This window comes from Callorhinus ursinus, unplaced genomic scaffold (assembly GCF_003265705.2).
Source record: "Callorhinus ursinus isolate GAN/ISIS: 27379988/994484 unplaced genomic scaffold, GSC_fseal_2.0 scaffold14, whole genome shotgun sequence".
Taxonomy (NCBI): domain Eukaryota; kingdom Metazoa; phylum Chordata; class Mammalia; order Carnivora; family Otariidae; genus Callorhinus; species Callorhinus ursinus.
In genome coordinates this window covers 46,651,784-46,668,823 of record NW_027397076.1, presented here as the reverse complement: position 1 = coordinate 46,668,823, position 17,040 = coordinate 46,651,784, and the positions used below count along the sequence as shown (strand labels likewise).

Sequence of the window (17,040 nt, the reverse complement as noted above, 5' to 3'; positions counted from 1 at the left end):
TCTCTGTGGAGGATGGATTGGAGGAAGGAGACAGGATAGGAAATTACCTGTATGGCAGTAGTCCGGTCAAAAGACACTGACACCAAACAGAGCAACAGCAGTGCAGTTCATGAGGTAGAAACCACAATACGCGGTAACCGGTAGGTTGTGGAGGAGGAGAGGACAAGTATAGGACATTTTCTGGTTTGTGGACTGAGCATGTGGGATACCGTTTAAGATAGAGCATATGGGAGGAGGACCGGTTTAAGGAAGATCAATTCCGCTTTGGACATGTTAAGTTGAGGTGTCAGTGAAGCACCCAGATGGAAATGTATGGTGAGTAGTTACAAACAGTACTAGGAAGATACACGTTTGAGAGTCATCTGCTCCAGGGAGATAATTGACATCTTGAGAGTAGATGGGTTACCCAGGGAAAGAGGTAAGAAGAGAAGATGGACAAGGATGCGGTATCCTACTAAAACACCCTATTTGACAGTTGAGCAGAGGAAAATCCAGTATTAAAGAAGCCTGTGTTCATGTACTGTTATTACTATAAGTAATCACCATAAACAGTGGCTTTAAACAACACAAATTTATTGTCTTACAGTTCTGGAGATCTGAAGTCCAAAATAGGTCCCACTGCGCTAGAATCAAGGTGTTAGCAGGGCTGTGTTTTTTTCTAGAGCCTCAAGGGGAGAATTCTTTGCCTTGCCTTCTCCAGTTTCTAGAAGCTGCCTGCATTCCTGGGCTCATGGCTCCGCTTCCAACGCTCAATGTTATCACTCCTACCTCTGTTTCCATTGTCACATCACCTTCCATGACTCTTATTTTTTACCTTCCTCTTTCACTTATAAATAAGGACCCCTGTGATTATTTTGGGCCTGCCCAGATAATCCAGGATAATCTCCCCATTTAAAAATCCTTAATTTAGGGGCAACTGGCTGGCTCAGTCAGTAGAGAATGCGACTCTTGGGACACCTGGGTGGTTCAGTCAGTTAGGTGTCTGCCTTCTGCTCAGGTTATGATCCCAGGGTCCTGAGATCCAGTCCCGAATCGGGCTCCCTGCTCAGCGGGGAGCCCGCATCTCCCTCTGCCTGGTACCCTGCCTGCTTGTGCTCTCTCTCTCTCTGACAAGTAAAGAAAATCTTTTATTTATTTGACAGAGAGAGACACAGCGAGAGAGGGAACACAAGCAGGGGGAGTGGGAGAGGGAGAAGCAGGCTTCCTGCCGAGCAGAGCGCCCGACTCGGAGCTCGATTCCAGGACCCTGAGATCATGACCTGAGCCGAAGGTAGACACTTAATGACTGAGCCACTGAGGCGCCCCAAAATAAATAAAATCTTAAAAAAAAAAAAAAAAGAACGCAACTCTTGATCTCCAGGTCATGAGTTCAAGCCCCCTGTTGGGTGTAGGCTTACTTAAAAAAAAAAAAAATCCTTAATCACATTAGCAAAGTCTCTTTTGCCATGTAAGGCAACATATTCACAGACTCTGGAGATAAAAATGTGGACATCTTGGGGTGCCTGGCTGGCTCAGTCAGTAGAGCATGCAACTCTTGGGGGTTGTAGTTTCGAGCCTCACATTGAGTATAGCAATTACTTAAAAATAAAATCTTTTTTAAAAAAAGAACATGGGGGCGCCTGGGTGGCTCAGCTGATTAAGTGTCTGACTCTTGGTTTCGGCTCAGGTCATGATGTCCAGGTGGGAAGATCTCAGGCTGGGTTCCTAGCTCAGCGGAGAGTCTGCTTCCCCTCTCCCTCTGCCCCTTCCCCCACTTGCTCCCAAAGGCTCATGTGTGCTCGCTCGCTCTCTCTCTCTCTCTCTCTGAACTAAATAAATCCTAAAATAAATAAATAAATAAATAAATAAAAATAAAAAGACTGCAGACATCTTTAAGGGGCCACTATTCTGCCTACCACAGTTGCTAAGAAGGAACAATCAGAGAGGATCCTCTGTAGTTTAGAGAACGGTGTTTTAGAGGCCAAATGAGGAGTTTCCTGAGTTAAAATGAGAACTAAAGATATACTGTTGGTTTTGGCAGGAATTATTGGCAATCTTTGCCAGAAGAGTTTCAGCAGGGTGGCATGGTGAAAGGCAAGTTACAGTGGGTTGAACCATCAGTGGAATGTGAGGAAGTGGAGACTTACTTTTTTTTTTATCTTCTTTTCCCCAATTACAAAAATAATACATTCTTGTGGTAAAAAATAATTCAGGGGCTCCTGGGTGGCTCAGTTGGTTAAATGTCTGCCTTCGGGCCAGGTCAAGATCCCAGGGTCCTGGGATCAAGCCCTGCATTGGGCTCCCTGCTCATTGGGAAGCCTGCTTCTCCCTCTCCCACTCCCCCTGCTTGTGTTCCTTCTCTCGCTGTGTCTCTCTGTCAAATAAATAAATAAAATCTTAAAAAAAAATAATTCAAACATTTCCGATACACATGCCAAAAAAGTTCCCTGTAATCTACTCCCTAAAGTTTTGGAATCTATTCCTCCATGTTTTTCTTTCTAGACACATACTAATATGTACTTAAACAATGAGATCATTCTACTGATGTTTTTCTTCTTTTTTTAAAGTTAAACAGTTCCTCGTGGTTATCATTATATTTCAGTATAGTCAGATTTACCTCACTCTTTTTACTACTGAATAGCATTCCATTGTGTGAATATGTCATAATTTATTTAGCCAGTCCCCTATTGATAGACATTTGGGTAGTGGTCAGTTTTTTATTACCAACCATGCTGCAGTGAACACCTTGCACATCTATCCCTTCACACAGATGTGAGAATTTCTCTAGGAGATATTTCTAGAATTGCTGGCTCAAGAGTACAAACATTTTACATTTGGCTAGTTATTTTCTTTTTAAAAGTTATACAAATAAAAAATAAAAGTTACACAAATAATATATCAGTACATTTTCTTTTTTTAATTTAATTTTATTATATTATGTTAGTCACCATACAATACATCATTAGTTTTTGATGTGGTGATCCACGATCCATTGTTTTCATATAACACCCAGTGCTCCATGCAGTACGTGCCCTCCTTAATACCCATCGCCGGGCTAACCCATCCTCCCACCCCCAGTACATGTTCACTGTAAAAGACTTTACAAAGTAAAATGTGTAAGTGTTCACATACAGGTCTCCTCCCTCTACGTGCCTCCCCAGAGATAACCACTGTGTCCTATTTGCATTCATTTTCCTGTTTTTATATGTACACACACACACAACTTTTAAACAAACATAAATGGGAACATACTACAGAGATTGTTCTGGGACTTCTTTTTTCATCGAATAATATGTCTTGGAGAACTTTCCATGTTCGTACATATAGATTACATTCTATATTCAGTGGTTATACATTATTTCTTGGCATGGATTTGCCATAATTTATTTTTAAATAATTAATTTGCCTTCCCCTGCTGAAGGGCATTTAGATTGTTTCCAATTTTTTGCTGTTTTAGAGAGTACCTCAGCAAACATCCTTGTATACACATCTCTGTTTACATTTTTATCCATTTTTTTAAGATTTTATTTGTTTATTTGACAGAGAGGGACACAGCAAGAGAGGGAATACAAGCAGGGGGAGTGGGAGAGGGAGAAGCAGGCTTCCTGCCAAGCAGGGAGCCCAATGCGGGGCTTGATCCCAGGACCCTGGGATCATGACCTGAGCCGAAGGCAGATGCTTAATCACTGCTCACCCAGGCGCCCCTGTATGTCCATTTCTGTAGGAGAAATTTCCAAAAGTGGAATTGCTGCATCAAAGTACTTGTTTTGATAAAATTTGATAACATTGTGATAAAAATTGCCAAATTGCCTTCCAAAATGGAATATCAACTTATGCTCCAACTAACAGCACATGAGAGTGTTGGTTTACTCATAATCTCATTAACACTTGGTTTTGTCAATCTCTTTATACTTTGTCAATACAATAGGCAACAAAAAGCCAACCAATTGTTTTAATTTACAATTGTTTTTTTTTAAAGATTTTATTTATTTATTTGAGAGAGAAGGAGAGAGAGAGAGAAACAGCATGAGAGGGGAGAAGGTCAGAGGGAGAAGCAGGCTCCCCGCCGAGCCGGGAGCCCGATGTGGGACTTGATCCCAGGACTCCGGGATCATGACCTGAGCCGAAGGCAGTCGCTTAACCAACTGAGCCACCCAGGCGCCCTACAATTGTTTTAATTGTTAGTAATATTGAGCGTCTTTTTTTTAAAGATTTTATTTATTCATTTGAGAGAGAGAGAGAGAGAGACCACAAGCAGGGGGAGGGGCAGAGGGAGAGGGAGAAGCAGACTCCCCACTGAGCAGGGAGCCTGACATGGGGCTCCATCCCAGGACCCTGAGCAGAAGGCAGACCCTTAACAGACTGAGCCACCCAGGTGCTCCAATACTGAACATCTTTAATCTGCATATTGGTCATTTGTATTTCTTCTTCTGTGATTGGTTTATTTGTGTTATTTGCCCCTTTTCTATTGACTTTTTAGATTTAGTGATTTATTTATTTATTTTTAAAGATTTTATTTATTTTTTTTAAAAGATTTTATTTATTTATTTGAGAGAGAGAGAATGAGAGATAGAGAGCACGAGAGGAGGGAGGGTCAGAGGGAGAAGCAGACTCCCCGCTGAGCAGGGAGCCCGATGCGGGACTCGATCTCAGGACCCTGGGATCATGACCTGAGCCGAAGGCAGTCGCTTAACCGACTGAGCCACCCAGGCACCCAAGATTTTATTTATTTATTTGATAGAGACACAGCGAGAGAGGGGATACAAGCAGGGGGAGTGGGAAAGGGAGAAGCAGGCTGCCCACCAAGCAGGGAGCCCGATGCGGGGTTCAATCCTAGGACCCTGGGATCATGACCCGAGACGAAGTCAGACGCTTAACGAATGAGCCACCCAGGCGCCCCAGTGATTTATTTTTTTATTTTTATTTTTTTAAAGATTTTATTTATTTGCCAGAGAGAGAGACAGCGAGAGCAGGAACACAAGCAGGGGGAGTGGGAGAGGGAAAAGCAGGCTTCCCAGCGATCAGGGAGCCCGAAGCGGGGCTCGATCCCAGGACCCTGGGATCATGACCTGAGCTGAAGGCAGACGCTTAACGACTGAGCCACCCAGGTGCCCCTGGATTTAGTGATTTATAAGCATTTTTCGAGTGTTGGTGAAGTTAGTCTATTATATGTGCTGCAGATATTTTTTCCCAGTTTGTATTTTTTTAGGTGTGTGTTTATTTAACCAAAGAAGTTTTAAATTTTAGATTTCTTTCTTTCTTTGAGAGAGTGAGCGCGAGAGAGCACAGGGGGGAGGGGCAGAGGAAGAGGGAAAGAGAATCCTAAACAGACTCCCCACTGAGCATGGAGCCTGATGTGGGGCTTGACCCCACAACCCTGAGATCATGACCCTAGCCAAAACCAAGAGTCGGACACTCAGCCGACTGAGGCACCCAGGCGCCCCAGGAAGTTTTAAGTTTTAATATAATTGTACTTACCAGGGACACCTGGGTGGCTCAGTCAGTTAAGTGTCTGCCTTCGACTCAGGTCATGATCCCCCCTGGGATCATGGGATCCTGGGATCGAGTCCTACATGAGGCTCCTTGCTCAGTGGGGAGCCTTCTTCTCCCTTTGCTGCTCTCCCTGCTTGTGCGCTCTCTCTCTCTCTCTCTCTCTCCCTCTGACGAATAAATAAATAAAATCTTTAAAAAAATTTTATTTATCAGTCTTCTCCTTTTTTGGCTCCCAGTTTTGTATTATGCTCTAGAACAGCCTTTTCCACTCAAAGATTTCAAAAATAGGTCACCTGGGTGGCTCAGTTGGTTAAGCGACTGCCTTCAGCTCAGGTCATGATCCTGGAGTCCCAGGATCGAGTCCCGCATCGGGCTCCCTGCTCAGCAGGGAGTCTGCTTCTCCCTCTGACCCTCTTCCCTCTCGTGCTCTCTATCTCTCATTCTCTCTCTCTCAAATAAATAAATAAAATCTTTAAAAAAAAGATTTCAAAAATATGCACTCATGTTTTCTGCTAGTACAAATTCTGTTTCATTTTTTTACATTTAAATTCTTTGACCCATCTTGAATTTATTTTGGTATAAGAAGTGACTTCTGGGGTGCCTGGGTGGTTCAGTCTTTAATTGTCTGCCTTCTGCTCAGGTCATGATCCCAGGGTCCTGGGATCGAGCCCCGCATCAGGCTCCTTGCTTGGAGGGAAGCCTGCTTCTCCCTCTCCCACTCCCCTTGCTTGTGTTCCTTCTCTCCCTGTCTCTCTATCTGTCAAATAAATAAATAAAATCTTTTAAAAAAATGATTGTTCCATGGAAGGGGCACCTGGCTGGCTCAGTCAGTAGAGCATGCGACTCTTGGTCTCAGGCTCGTGAGTTTGAGCCCCACGTTGGACATAGAGCTTACATTTAAAGAGAGAAAGATTGGTCCATGGGAGCTAGGACCAAGCACACTGCCCTGTATTTCTTTTTTTTAAGATTGTATTTATTTGTCAGAAAGAGAGAGAGAAACAGCAAGCAGGGGGAGCGCAGGCAGAGGGAGAAGCAAGCTCCTCCCCACTGAGCAGGAAGCCTCATGTGGGGCTGGATCCCAAGACCCTGGGATCATGACCTGAGCCGAAGGCAGACGCTTAACCAACTGAGCCACTGAGGCATCCCGCTCCCTCCTATTTCACTGGCTAGGGCTAGGAGGGTCTGCAGAAGCAGGGCAGAGGATCTCTGGGAATTTGTGGGGCTGGGAGCTGAGAAGAGGGCCCTCTGAGACCCATGGCTCAGTTCTAACCTGTCTTCTCCCCCATCCTTAGGATATGAGGGACAGAATTTGGGGAAGATCCTCAAGGATTTAGAGATGAGTAAGGTGGTACATATGGATCGATGGTCCGTGGAGGTGATACCTCAACAAACTGAAGAAAAGAGTGACCCAGTCCCCTTTCAAATCATCAATAACTACTTCTCCATTGGTGTGGTCAGTGAAGTGGGGTATGGGGGCTAGGGAGGAAGTATGGGTTAAGCAGCAAGAAGCTAGAGCTGGTTAGAAAGAGGAGGTAGAGGTTAAGGGAGCTGTGACACAGGGAAATGGCGGGTGGGGTACAGTGGTGTGAGTTGCAAGAAAAGAACATGGGACATACTGCTGCCGAATGAGGGAATTAAAGAGAGTATTCTGTGCCGTGAGAGGAGGCAGGCCTCTGATCCTACATGCCCTGAACTCCCCAGGATGCCTCTATTGCTCACCGATTCCACATCATGCGAGAGAAATATCCTGAGAAGTTCAACAGCAGGTGAGGGAGAGGGGGGTGTGGGGGGACATACACAGTGGCAGGGACCAGGTTGTGGCCAAGTTTGACTCAGAGCACTTAGATGGACAGTGGCACCTCTGAGAAGCCCCTCAACCAAAGCCATCCTCTTCCCTAAAGGACCGAAGTCAGGAGGTTGATGTCCTTCCCTGTCACTTAGCCCTCCTCTGCCAGCACTGTGTAACTTGTCCCCTCCCTCTTGGGCCTTATGTTGGGGCTGACACAGAATGAAGAACAAGCTATGGTACTTCGAATTCGCTACGTCTGAATCCATCTTCTCAACATGCAAAAAGCTGGAGGAGTCTTTGACAGTTGAGGTGGGTGTGATGAGACCCAACCCTACATGCTTCTCACTTTCTTATATCTTAGTCTCTCCCTCCACAGGTGCCCTCAAGAATAGGAACTTCCCCTATTCTTGAACCTATACTTTGACCTCCCAGCTCTCCCTTCCTAATTTCCCTAATTCTCAATACAACTGGTCCCTATTTCCTGCCATCCTTTGCAAATCCCCAACTCCTGGCCTTCCCAGTTTGTCATCTGGTGGAGGGAGGGGTCGCATCCATGATTATGACAGGAGGTAAGGATTTGTGCTCTCCTCTTCTCAGATCTGTGGGAAACCACTGGATCTGAGCAACCTGTCACTAGAAGGCATCGCAGTGCTGAACATCCCTAGCATGCATGGTGGTTCCAACCTCTGGGGTGATACCAAGAGACCTCATGGAGATACCCATGGGATCAACCAGGCCTTAGGCGCTACAGCTAAAGTCATCACTGACCCGGATATCCTGAAAACCTGTGTACCAGGTGAGCAGCCTTGGGAACTGAGTGGGCAGGACCAAGGGGAAGGTGTGGTTCCCTTTGGAGGCACCCTGCTCCTGCAAAACCTATCTCCTTACTTCCCACCCACAGACCTAAGCGACAAGCGGCTAGAAGTAGTAGGGCTGGAGGGTGCAATTGAGATGGGCCAGATTTATACCAAGCTCAAGAACGCTGGACATCGGCTAGCCAAGTGCTCTGAAATCACCTTCCAGTAAGGAAAACTCTGGCCAGGGGCTCTGAGGGAAGGAGTAGGGCCGGGAGAGCAGAAGGGTCATGGGGATGGTAGGGAGGAGCTGTACTAGGAGATCTTCCTCAGTAACAAAGGGTCTCTAAACCAAGCTAAGAAACAGAGTTTTGGTATTCAGTTGGTAAAGAAATCTCCACCAATCTGCCTTGGCCTCCCACAGCACCACAAAAACCCTCCCCATGCAAATTGATGGAGAACCCTGGATGCAGACACCCTGTACAGTGAGTATTGCCTATGCCTGCCCAAAAATGGCACCCTCAGGCTTTGTGAATCCTAAACCTCCCTTCTACAGCTTCCTTACTCCATCCCAATGTCTCAAGTTCCCCTGTGCACCATTCCTCCCAAATCATGATTTCTTAGCCCCTGGGCTTCCTGCCATGGCTTCTCTAGGACCCCAGCAACTCCCCCTCACCCCACAGATTTTCCCTCAAATCTCTACAGCTCCAGTCCAAAGGGAATGAGGTCCTGCCTCTGAACATGCCCCCTTCCCTTCCAGATCAAGATCACCCACAAGAACCAGATGCCCATGCTTGTGGGCCCACCCCCTCGTTCCTCCAATTTCTTTGGCTTCTTATGCTGAGGGGGACACCTCAGCCTCCAAGCCAGCCTTGAACCCACCTCTTCATCCCTGGACTCTACTCCTAGGCTCTGTACATTGCTGCCACACTCTCCTGCCAGCTCAGGGGAGTGTTCCTCTACCCTCACAGTATTTATTATCCTGCACCACCTCTACTATTTCCCATGCACACGTGCGTGTGTGCGTGCACACACACACACACACACACACACACACATTGAAAGTGCCTCATCTGAATAAAATGACTTTTTTCCCCCCACTGGGATATCTTTTAAGTAAATGGTACACCTCCTTCCCATATACCTCCCCTCCCTAAATGACATAGATGCTCCCAACAGCAAGGAAAAAAAAAAAAAAAACAGCACCAGGTTCTGAGTATTTATTTCAGGTAATGGTAGTCTCCAAGGGAAGACTGGAGGAAAGATAAGCATTGCTGTCCACGCTGGGCAAATCACAGCATCACATGAGATTACTCAGACCTGCTGCTGCCCACTGAGGAGGGGCCTGTTCTCACCAATGGGGCAAGAGCGGAAGACCCGGGGCAGACGCAGCCAGTGGGTGCTACCACGTGGCAGCTGGGGAAGGGGGAGGGCTGAGCCCTGCTTCAGAAGTCTTCGCCTGAAATTGGGAGAAGGGAGAAACTGATTAGCAATGGACAAGGGAAGCCTATCTGTGCTTCTCCAAAAAAAGAGGCCCTAGGTTTACTTGACCGTGATCCTAGCTCCCTCCCCTTCTCACCAACAGGATTCATCTTGTCTTGTTTTTATGGTAACCTCTGTCCATTTCCCTCTTACCCTACAAGCTTCCCTGCTTTGAGGACCTTGGCACTCCAGGCCAGAGCATCTGCCCTTCTCACAGGTAGAGGACTCAGGTCACCCAATTTCCTCCACTCTTGATATTATTATAAACAACAGTCATCAGTATCATCATTTATTGTACTCCTGCTTCAGAAGTGGGTGCCCATAGGGCAGATACTAGTTTTCCTACTTGTCAGAGGCTCAGGGATGTTAAGCTACTTTCCCAAGGTTCCCCCAGCAAGACTGCAGCCCAAGTCTGTTTAACTTCCAAGTCTGGGTTCTTTCCTGGATACCATGCTTCTTCAAAAGAAGTGGTGGTTCCTTCTCCTCTTGAGGAAGAACGAGTAGTGGTCATAAGGGATACGGGGGTGTGAACTAGGTGGTGGGGCTCTCACCTATATATCAGTGATACAAGCACCACAGCCATCAACACCAGCAAGAGGCCCACAAACAGGGGAGCCTGTCCAAGGCCTGCTTCTTGACCTGTGAGCAGAAACCCAGGCACAGCTTCGGTTAGTGTCTGCTCCCTGCCAGATAGCCTCTGCCTATTCCCCCCACCCCCTTCATCGTAACTCTTGTCCAAGTACCTACCAGGCATTACAAGCTGGGTGCTGACCATTGCCAGACTGTTGGCATCAGCCAAAGACACATTGAGGCAGTAGGTCCCTGAGCCACCCTTCAGGACTTGGTGCAAAACCAGCTGGCAGGCTGGGCTGGGTGGCACAGGCTGACATAGCCGCTGGGCAGGGGGCTGGCACCCTGGTGATGAAATGTCTATGCAGGCTTCCTTGGGCAGCCTGCAAGAGGTGTCAGCTTAGGTCAGGGCAACTGGGAAGGAACACTAGACACCAGAGCGCAATGCAACAGTCAACCGAAGAGTTCTCAGGAAACCAGTGGGACACTCACCCTCCTTGGCAAGACACTGTCAGCTCGAATGCATCCCCTTCGCTGGATGGCACAGCTTGCAGGATCTCAGCACTCTCAATACCCCCTGCAGAGTTGCAAGAGTTTACATCTGGGATGCCTCTACCAGGCCTCTCCAAAGGCCCACAGAGAGGAAAACCCTAGGGCTGCTTCCCCAATCCCATCCATGCCTTCAAAATAAAAACCCTGGGATTTGGGTGTTCTTGTCCCGGTGAGTAACTCCTTCCAAGGTATGCTTCCACTGGCCAGCCTTAGGCAGGACACACCTCCCTCCACCAGCCCACAAAGCAGTCAAGACTCACGGACAATGTCCAGGGTGAGAGAAAAGGAGCCATATCGATACAGAACACAATCCAGGGGGGTTTGTCGCTTTGCCAGGATTAAGGTAGCTGCGCCATCCAGCAGGGGGCTCTGGGAACCTGGCAGGAGAGGATCGAAGAGGCTGTCAAGAGACAAATGACTCACTGGAAGTAGAGACCACACAGGCATTTTTCCAGGTAGAGCCAGACCTGGTGGATCCAAGCTTGGAATCAGACAAGACCCGGAAAACCTCATTTTATAGATAAGGAAACTAGAGCCCAGAAGGAAGAATGAGCACCCCAGAGTCACACAGTTAGGAGTAGAGTTGGAGTTTTAAGAAATCCCAAATGTTTCTCACCCCCCACACCATGCTGGGTCCTGGGCTAGACACGACACAAGTTAACTCATCCCTGTACCACCATGTCATGCCTACCTTTTCAGTGTTCCTACCACAATTTCAGGTTGACCTGCTTTGGGATAGGAATCCAGGGGTGGGAAATGGTGCCAGAATCTGAGACAGAATATTATGCATTTATACTTGCACAGAAAATGAGATACAAATATGTAAATGACCACGTTCTGTTCCCTGGCCTTCTCCTTAAGGAATAGCTCTCCTCAGAGACAGAGAAGCAACAAGCTCTCACTCCATGGCCTAGGGAAAGACCCTGGTTTCCTGAACTCCAGATCTATTCCATGTTATTAAGAGGGACTTGAGGGCTTAAAACTAGTGGGAGCTCTGACGGGACTCCATCGCTAAGCAAAGGATTGGGTAACAACTGGGGCTTAGGTAAGGCTTTTAGCTCTTCAGAGTAGTGACAAAGTCCCCACCTCAATGAACCTCATTCACACTGGCCTCTTACCTGTAATACCTTCTGGAGGCATGAATGGGTTGGCATCTGGACCCTCAGGCTCAGGTGTGGGTACCTTTCCAGTTGTGGGCTCCACTGACTCTTCAGTTGTTACCTGTGCAACTGTGGTTCCAGAGGGCTCTGTGGTTGACCCTTCAGGTGTTGTACCTATGGTCTCTGCAAGTGTGGTACCTATGACCTCTGAGGTTGGCACCTGCTCAGTTGTAGTACCTATGCCCTCTGTAGTTGGCACCTGTACAAGCGTAGTGACCTCCGTGGTTGGCATCTGCACAGCTGTGGTTCCAGCGGGCTCTGCAGTTGGCACCTGACCACGTGTCGTACTTACGACTTCTGCAGTAGGCTCTTGTCCAGCTGTGGTGCCAGGGGCCTCTGCAGTTGGCACATGCCCATCTGTGGTGACTGGAACTGGGGAGGAGCCACAGGAAGTGAGAGGAATGGCAGCCTGCAGCACCACCTGGGCAGTGATTGGGCCAGACTCTAGGTAAGTGTGAGTGACCACAAGTGCCCGAGAGATCAGGGTTCCAGTATGGTCTCCAAAGTCCCAGGTGTAGGAGAGATCAGCCCCAGACAAATAGCCACTGGGGTCATGGAGCCGGAGGGCAAAGGTCAGAGGATGATTTCTCAGGAAGTGCTTGTTCCCTCCATCCAAGTCCTGCAGCTGGGACACACTCACAGAGAAGGGCACCTGGTCTGGGATTGGAGCCAGAAAAGGTGAGAACCAGACCTGGGCCACAGCTTTTTTCACAGCCACACCCTCCAACTCAAGCTGACTGGCCCTTCACTGGCTCCAAGCCCCACATCCTTCTGCCCATGTCTTCCTGGCTCTGCCCCTTTAAGGTGACACACCATTTCCCCTTTCCCCATTCCATTTTCCCCTTTCCCCTTTCCAGTCAGACCAAGCCTCCCCATCTTCTACCGCCCTGCACCCTGTGACTGGCTTTGCCCCTTCCTAAATCCTTACCAGTAATGGTGAAGGCTGAGCAGGAGTGAGCAAGGGGCACGTAGCTCTGGGACTCCCGGCGGTGGTAGACAGTCACTTCCATGGTATGTGTGCCCAGCATTGCGTTGCCTGTCACAATGCTCAGCCCCGACACTGGGCCCCCCAGAACTTGCCAGTATTGGCCTGAGGTTTTTGAAAAGAAAAGCAGGGGTGGGGGTGATACTGATCAAGGGAAACTGAGGGGAAGGATTAGAGATAGGGCACCAGAGAAGGAAGGTCCAGTAATGTACTGAGTATGGTTATTTCAGAGAGTATTTGGAAGGTGGTCCTGTGGGGGTCAGAAAAGGAATCCTGATAAGGGGGTCCATGGGATAAGACAATAATTGGGGAAGGGCCCCCAGAAACAACTATAGTAGAGAGAGTTGGAGGGGGCGGGGTGCTATCAAAGAAGAAAGAGACATGGGGGCAATAAAGATTAAGGAAACTCACAGAGCAAAATGAAAGGGGATCAGGTAGGAAGAGGTAAATCCAAGAGTGGATGACTCACCCCAGGTCTTCCAGACATAAACAAAGCTTCTTGTCTGAGACCAAGGGCCAGATGGGCAGGCCCTCCCATCAGGGAAGATGCAGGCATCATCAGGTACCTGGGGATACACTGGCTGTCCTCCCCACACCTGGCTCCCTGAAAGGTAGATACAGTCACCCTCGAAACCTGGCATTCCTTTCTATACACCAAAACCCCTACCATGGCTGCCAGAGAGGGGCTGTGGGAACACTCCTTAGCTACACAGGACATTCCCTTTGTTATCACCCATTTGGGGTAATAGTGGAAAGGATGGAAACTGGAATTAAAGATTAATATGTACTTAATGACAGAGGAAAGAGATTGGAAGATCATATAGCAACATGTTTAGAGTGGTTTGCTCTAGCTGGTGGGATAAAAACAATAAGAGTATCAGCTGACACTTATTGAGCCTCACCTTAGCCTAGGGCAGGCATTATGCTAAATTCTTTATATATATATTTTTAAAGATTTTATTTATTTATTTGAGAGAGAGAGAATGAGAGATAGAGAGCATGAGAGGGAAGAGGGTCAGAGGGAGAAGCAGACTCCCTGCTGAGCAGGGAGCCCGATGTGGGACTCGATCCCGGGACTCCAGGATCATGACCTGAGCCGAAGGCAGTCAGTCGCTTAACCAACTGAGCCACCCAGGCGCCCTAAATTCTTTATATATTATCACATTTTCATCCTTACAACAACATTCAAGGTAGTCATCCCATTGTACAGTTAAGGGAATGGAAGCACAGAACAGTTAAGTTACCTGCCCAGGGTAACATATTATTTACAAATTTAAATCCATGTCTGTCTAAACTCTAGGTCCACTGGGTCTTCTGTCGCCAATTTTGCATACTGTATTTTTTTTTTTGATTTATCTGTGTTTTAAAATTTTTTTCTGCAATGAATATTATAGAATATGTATATAATTTGTTTAAAAGAAAAAGTAGGGGTGCTAAAAAAAAAAAAGGTGGCTCAGTCCCTAAGCGTCTGCCTTTGGCTCAGGTCATGATCCCAGGGTCCTAGGATCGAGCCCCACATCGGGCTCCCTGCTCAGCGGGAAGTCTGGCTTCTCCCTCTCCCACTCCCCCTGCTTGTGTTCCCTCTCTCACTCTCTCTGTCAAACAAATAAAATATTTAAAAAATGAACAAACAAATAAATAAAAAGTAGAGCGGAAGGGGGCACTCCTTGAGCTCACGAGGGACACCAGGAAATCTGAGCCCTTCGCATAAAGGCCTGGAGTAGAGAGGTACTCACCATTGACGATGGTGTTGTTAGCCCAGACGACCTGCCCATCTGGCAGCACCTTTTGGCTTTTGGGGAAGTGCAGGGCAATAGAGAAGGAGGCATTTGCCCCAACCAGCGTAGGCCCATCATTACTGACCTTCAAGGACACCTGGCCACCTGGGAAGGACCAGCTGCGTTAGCCGGGACTCCACGGTTTTTCCTCCCCTTATACCTTTCCCCTTCCTATCTTTCCAAGCTACATTCAACTCAGATCTTGCTCCTCTCCACACCCCATGCCCTCCCTCGAAATTGCCAAGTTCCCACCTCTCCAGCAGTCAGGCTCCTGGATTTCTGTCCACTCTGGATACAGGTGCCTGTTCCAGGCTTTAGTTGTGAGCTGCCTTGGGACACCAAGCCAGTCCTGGTCTCTGGGTCCTAAAAAGAAGGTACCATGAAGGCCCTACGATCGCCCCTCAATCTCTTGTCAGGGGATAGCCCTGTTCCATGTCACCCCACTCACTCTCACATTCAAAGTACATTTTAATTTACTGAATAGCCACCATGTACCAGGCACTGTGCTAGGTACAAAGGACTTAAGAAATGAATAAGACATGGCCCTGAAGGGATTCAAGACATGTCCATAAATTATAATAATTCAAGGCACTGTTTAATATGAGCCATAACAGACATGCACAAAGTGCAAAAAAAATGACTAAAGAGATTAGTTCTACTCTGGTGGATTGGGAAAGACCATTGGAGTGAGGAGTTGGCCTGTGGAATGGAGCATTCTGGGCAGAAGGACCAGCACGAGCGGAGCCATGGAGGCATGGTAGCATGAGGCATGATAGGAACTACCAGTGTGGTTGATGCACACTGTAAGAGATGAGGCCAAGAAGACAAGTGAAGGCTCTGAGTGCCAAGCAAAGGAGTCTGGCCTTTATTCTGTAGGCAAGGCCACGGCAGGAGATTGTGTTTGTTTCATTGAGATATAATTCATATACCATAAAATTCACCCTTCAGAAGCTTTTTGAATATGACCAGATCTGGGTTTTAGAAGGATCACTATGGCAAGCAATGTAGAGGATGGATCAGAGGCAGGCAGAGGTTGGGAGTGGGGACCAAGCAGACAAAATTATTATAACTGACCAAGAGAGAGGTCTGAGAAAAAGGGATAAGATGGATCTACATATACGCCTCACCCAGGTACAACAACTACCAACATTTTGCCACATTTGCTTTATCTATCCTTTGTTGTTGTTGTTGTCTGTTTGTTGGCTAAAGTATGTAGAAGCAAGTCCCAGACGTCTTGTTATTTTAACCCTACAATTTCAATACGTATCTATAAAAAATATGAGCATTTTCTTGAATAAACACAATGTCATTTCACACTGGACAAAATTATCAAACCCAATTCATATAAAATTTCATAAATATCTAAAAATGTCTTCTTATTTAAAAAATCAGTATCCAAAAAGTAAGCACAATCTTTTAAGAGGCTCAGGTGGACAGGCACGAACAGAATGTTTCCAGAATACACTAAGGAAATAGTAAAAGAAAAAGACTTGAAACTGCAGCGTAAACGAGGGGAAGTCAGATCAACGAGAACTTCCTAGAAGTCTGTGAGACCATGGATCCAGAGAGAGAAAGAGGAGACTGGGACATGATATCTGTACTTTAGCACAGGAGAAACTATCTTCACTCCATTTGTAATGGGTACTGGAAACCTAGCTGAGTCTGCTGGGGGTGGGGGTGGGGGTGGGGATCTAGAATCATCTCATTGAGCATCCCACCACTACAGCAAGAGAATCATAAGATACCCCATTCTTTCTTCACTCCCAACCCTCCCTCCTCAGAGCAGCACGGGACATTCCAGACCCTCTCACCATCCCCACCCCCCCCCCCTGCTCCTGTCACGAGGCCCCCATCCCCCCGAGCCCTTTCATGTGATGCTCAGCTGAGACCCCTCTGCCTGTCTCTTCCAGCCCCAGAACAAAAGCCTGAGCTGTGTTCACCCATCCCCATCCCAAAGAGGGGAGATGGTACCTCCTTACCTTTTCTGTCCAATACCACATTCTCTTACTCCTCACTTAAAATACCCTACCCCAAGTGCCTGAGTCATTCCCTAAGTCTTCCACTTATTTCCCTTTTGAAGCCCCTTCTCCAGCTCATTGCCCAGGGAGCCTCAGAATTAGGGCCACAAAGACCCACTATCCTTTTGCCCTTCCAAGCAGATGGGATTATTTTCAAGCTCAGTCCCAAATCTCCACATAGGGAGGGAGCTCAGATGCCCATGTCCTCGCTAAATCAAATGGGTGGGAGAAGCCTGAAATATTGCCGGTATCTCCCATGAGGAAGGGAAAAACCAGAGTAGGTGTGCAACCCCAAATTCACACTTGTTCAAGTCCACACACCCGACGCTCACCTTCTGTGGCCCCCACAGCCAGAAGAGCACCCATCACAGCCACATGGAGAAGGCATTTTCTCAGCACCAGATTCATCTTGTTCTTTCTTCCAGCAACCAAAGGCGCTG

The 17,040-nt window shown here is 47.4% G+C and overlaps 2 protein-coding genes across 8 annotated transcripts in view; one reads left to right on the top strand and one right to left on the bottom strand.

The window, feature by feature from the left end:
• DGKA (diacylglycerol kinase alpha) overlaps positions 1 to 9,819 on the top strand; it is a 23,541-nt gene extending 13,722 nt beyond the window's left edge. For 4 of the 5 annotated variants that reach the window (XM_025882692.2, XM_073900867.1, XM_025882694.2 and 1 more), the window contains 7 exons: positions 6,765 to 6,925; positions 7,174 to 7,238; positions 7,480 to 7,570; positions 7,859 to 8,057; positions 8,163 to 8,283; positions 8,480 to 8,540; positions 8,816 to 9,155. In XM_025882692.2, coding sequence (XP_025738477.1) covers positions 6,765 to 6,925; positions 7,174 to 7,238; positions 7,480 to 7,570; positions 7,859 to 8,057; positions 8,163 to 8,283; positions 8,480 to 8,540; positions 8,816 to 8,899 — 782 coding nt within the window. In that variant the 3' untranslated portion in view covers positions 8,900 to 9,155. Of the gene's footprint in view, positions 1 to 6,764; positions 6,926 to 7,173; positions 7,239 to 7,479; positions 7,571 to 7,858; positions 8,058 to 8,162; positions 8,284 to 8,479; positions 8,541 to 8,815; positions 9,156 to 9,698 lie in introns of those variants that run through there. The other variant, XM_073900865.1, reaches the window with a different exon arrangement.
• PMEL (premelanosome protein) lies at positions 9,268 to 17,040 on the bottom strand. 3 transcript variants are annotated; one of them, XM_025882695.2, is made up of 11 exons: positions 16,933 to 17,040; positions 14,835 to 14,945; positions 14,541 to 14,687; positions 13,274 to 13,408; positions 12,748 to 12,909; positions 11,778 to 12,476; positions 10,920 to 11,036; positions 10,600 to 10,684; positions 10,285 to 10,490; positions 10,089 to 10,176; positions 9,268 to 9,514 (listed from the first exon to the last, which is right to left on the bottom strand). In XM_025882695.2, the coding sequence occupies exons 1-11, from the start codon at positions 17,006 to 17,008 to the stop codon at positions 9,370 to 9,372; spliced, it is 1,971 nt and encodes a 656-aa protein (XP_025738480.2). In that variant the 5' UTR covers positions 17,009 to 17,040; the 3' UTR covers positions 9,268 to 9,369. The 3 variants fall into 3 exon arrangements, with proteins under 3 accessions (XP_025738480.2, XP_073756970.1, XP_073756969.1); XM_073900869.1 differs by having other exon boundaries at positions 10,089 to 10,490; XM_073900868.1 differs by lacking the exon at positions 14,835 to 14,945 and having other exon boundaries at positions 16,933 to 17,031.

What these genes read in the sequence shown, in the direction of transcription:
- PMEL (XM_073900869.1), bottom strand. Translation starts at nt 17,008, where the DNA reads ATGAATCTGGTGCTGAGAAAATGCCTTCTCCATGTGGCTGTGATGGGT. An exon ending in CTCAGCCTTCACCATTACTG is followed by an intron (nt 12,477 to 12,747) that starts GTAAGGATTTAG and finishes CTCCAATCCCAG; the next exon opens with ACCAGGTGCCCTTCTCTGTG. An exon ending in CTTGTATCACTGATATATAG is followed by an intron (nt 9,515 to 10,088) that starts GTGAGAGCCCCA and finishes TCCCAATTTCAG; the next exon opens with GCGAAGACTTCTGAAGCAGG.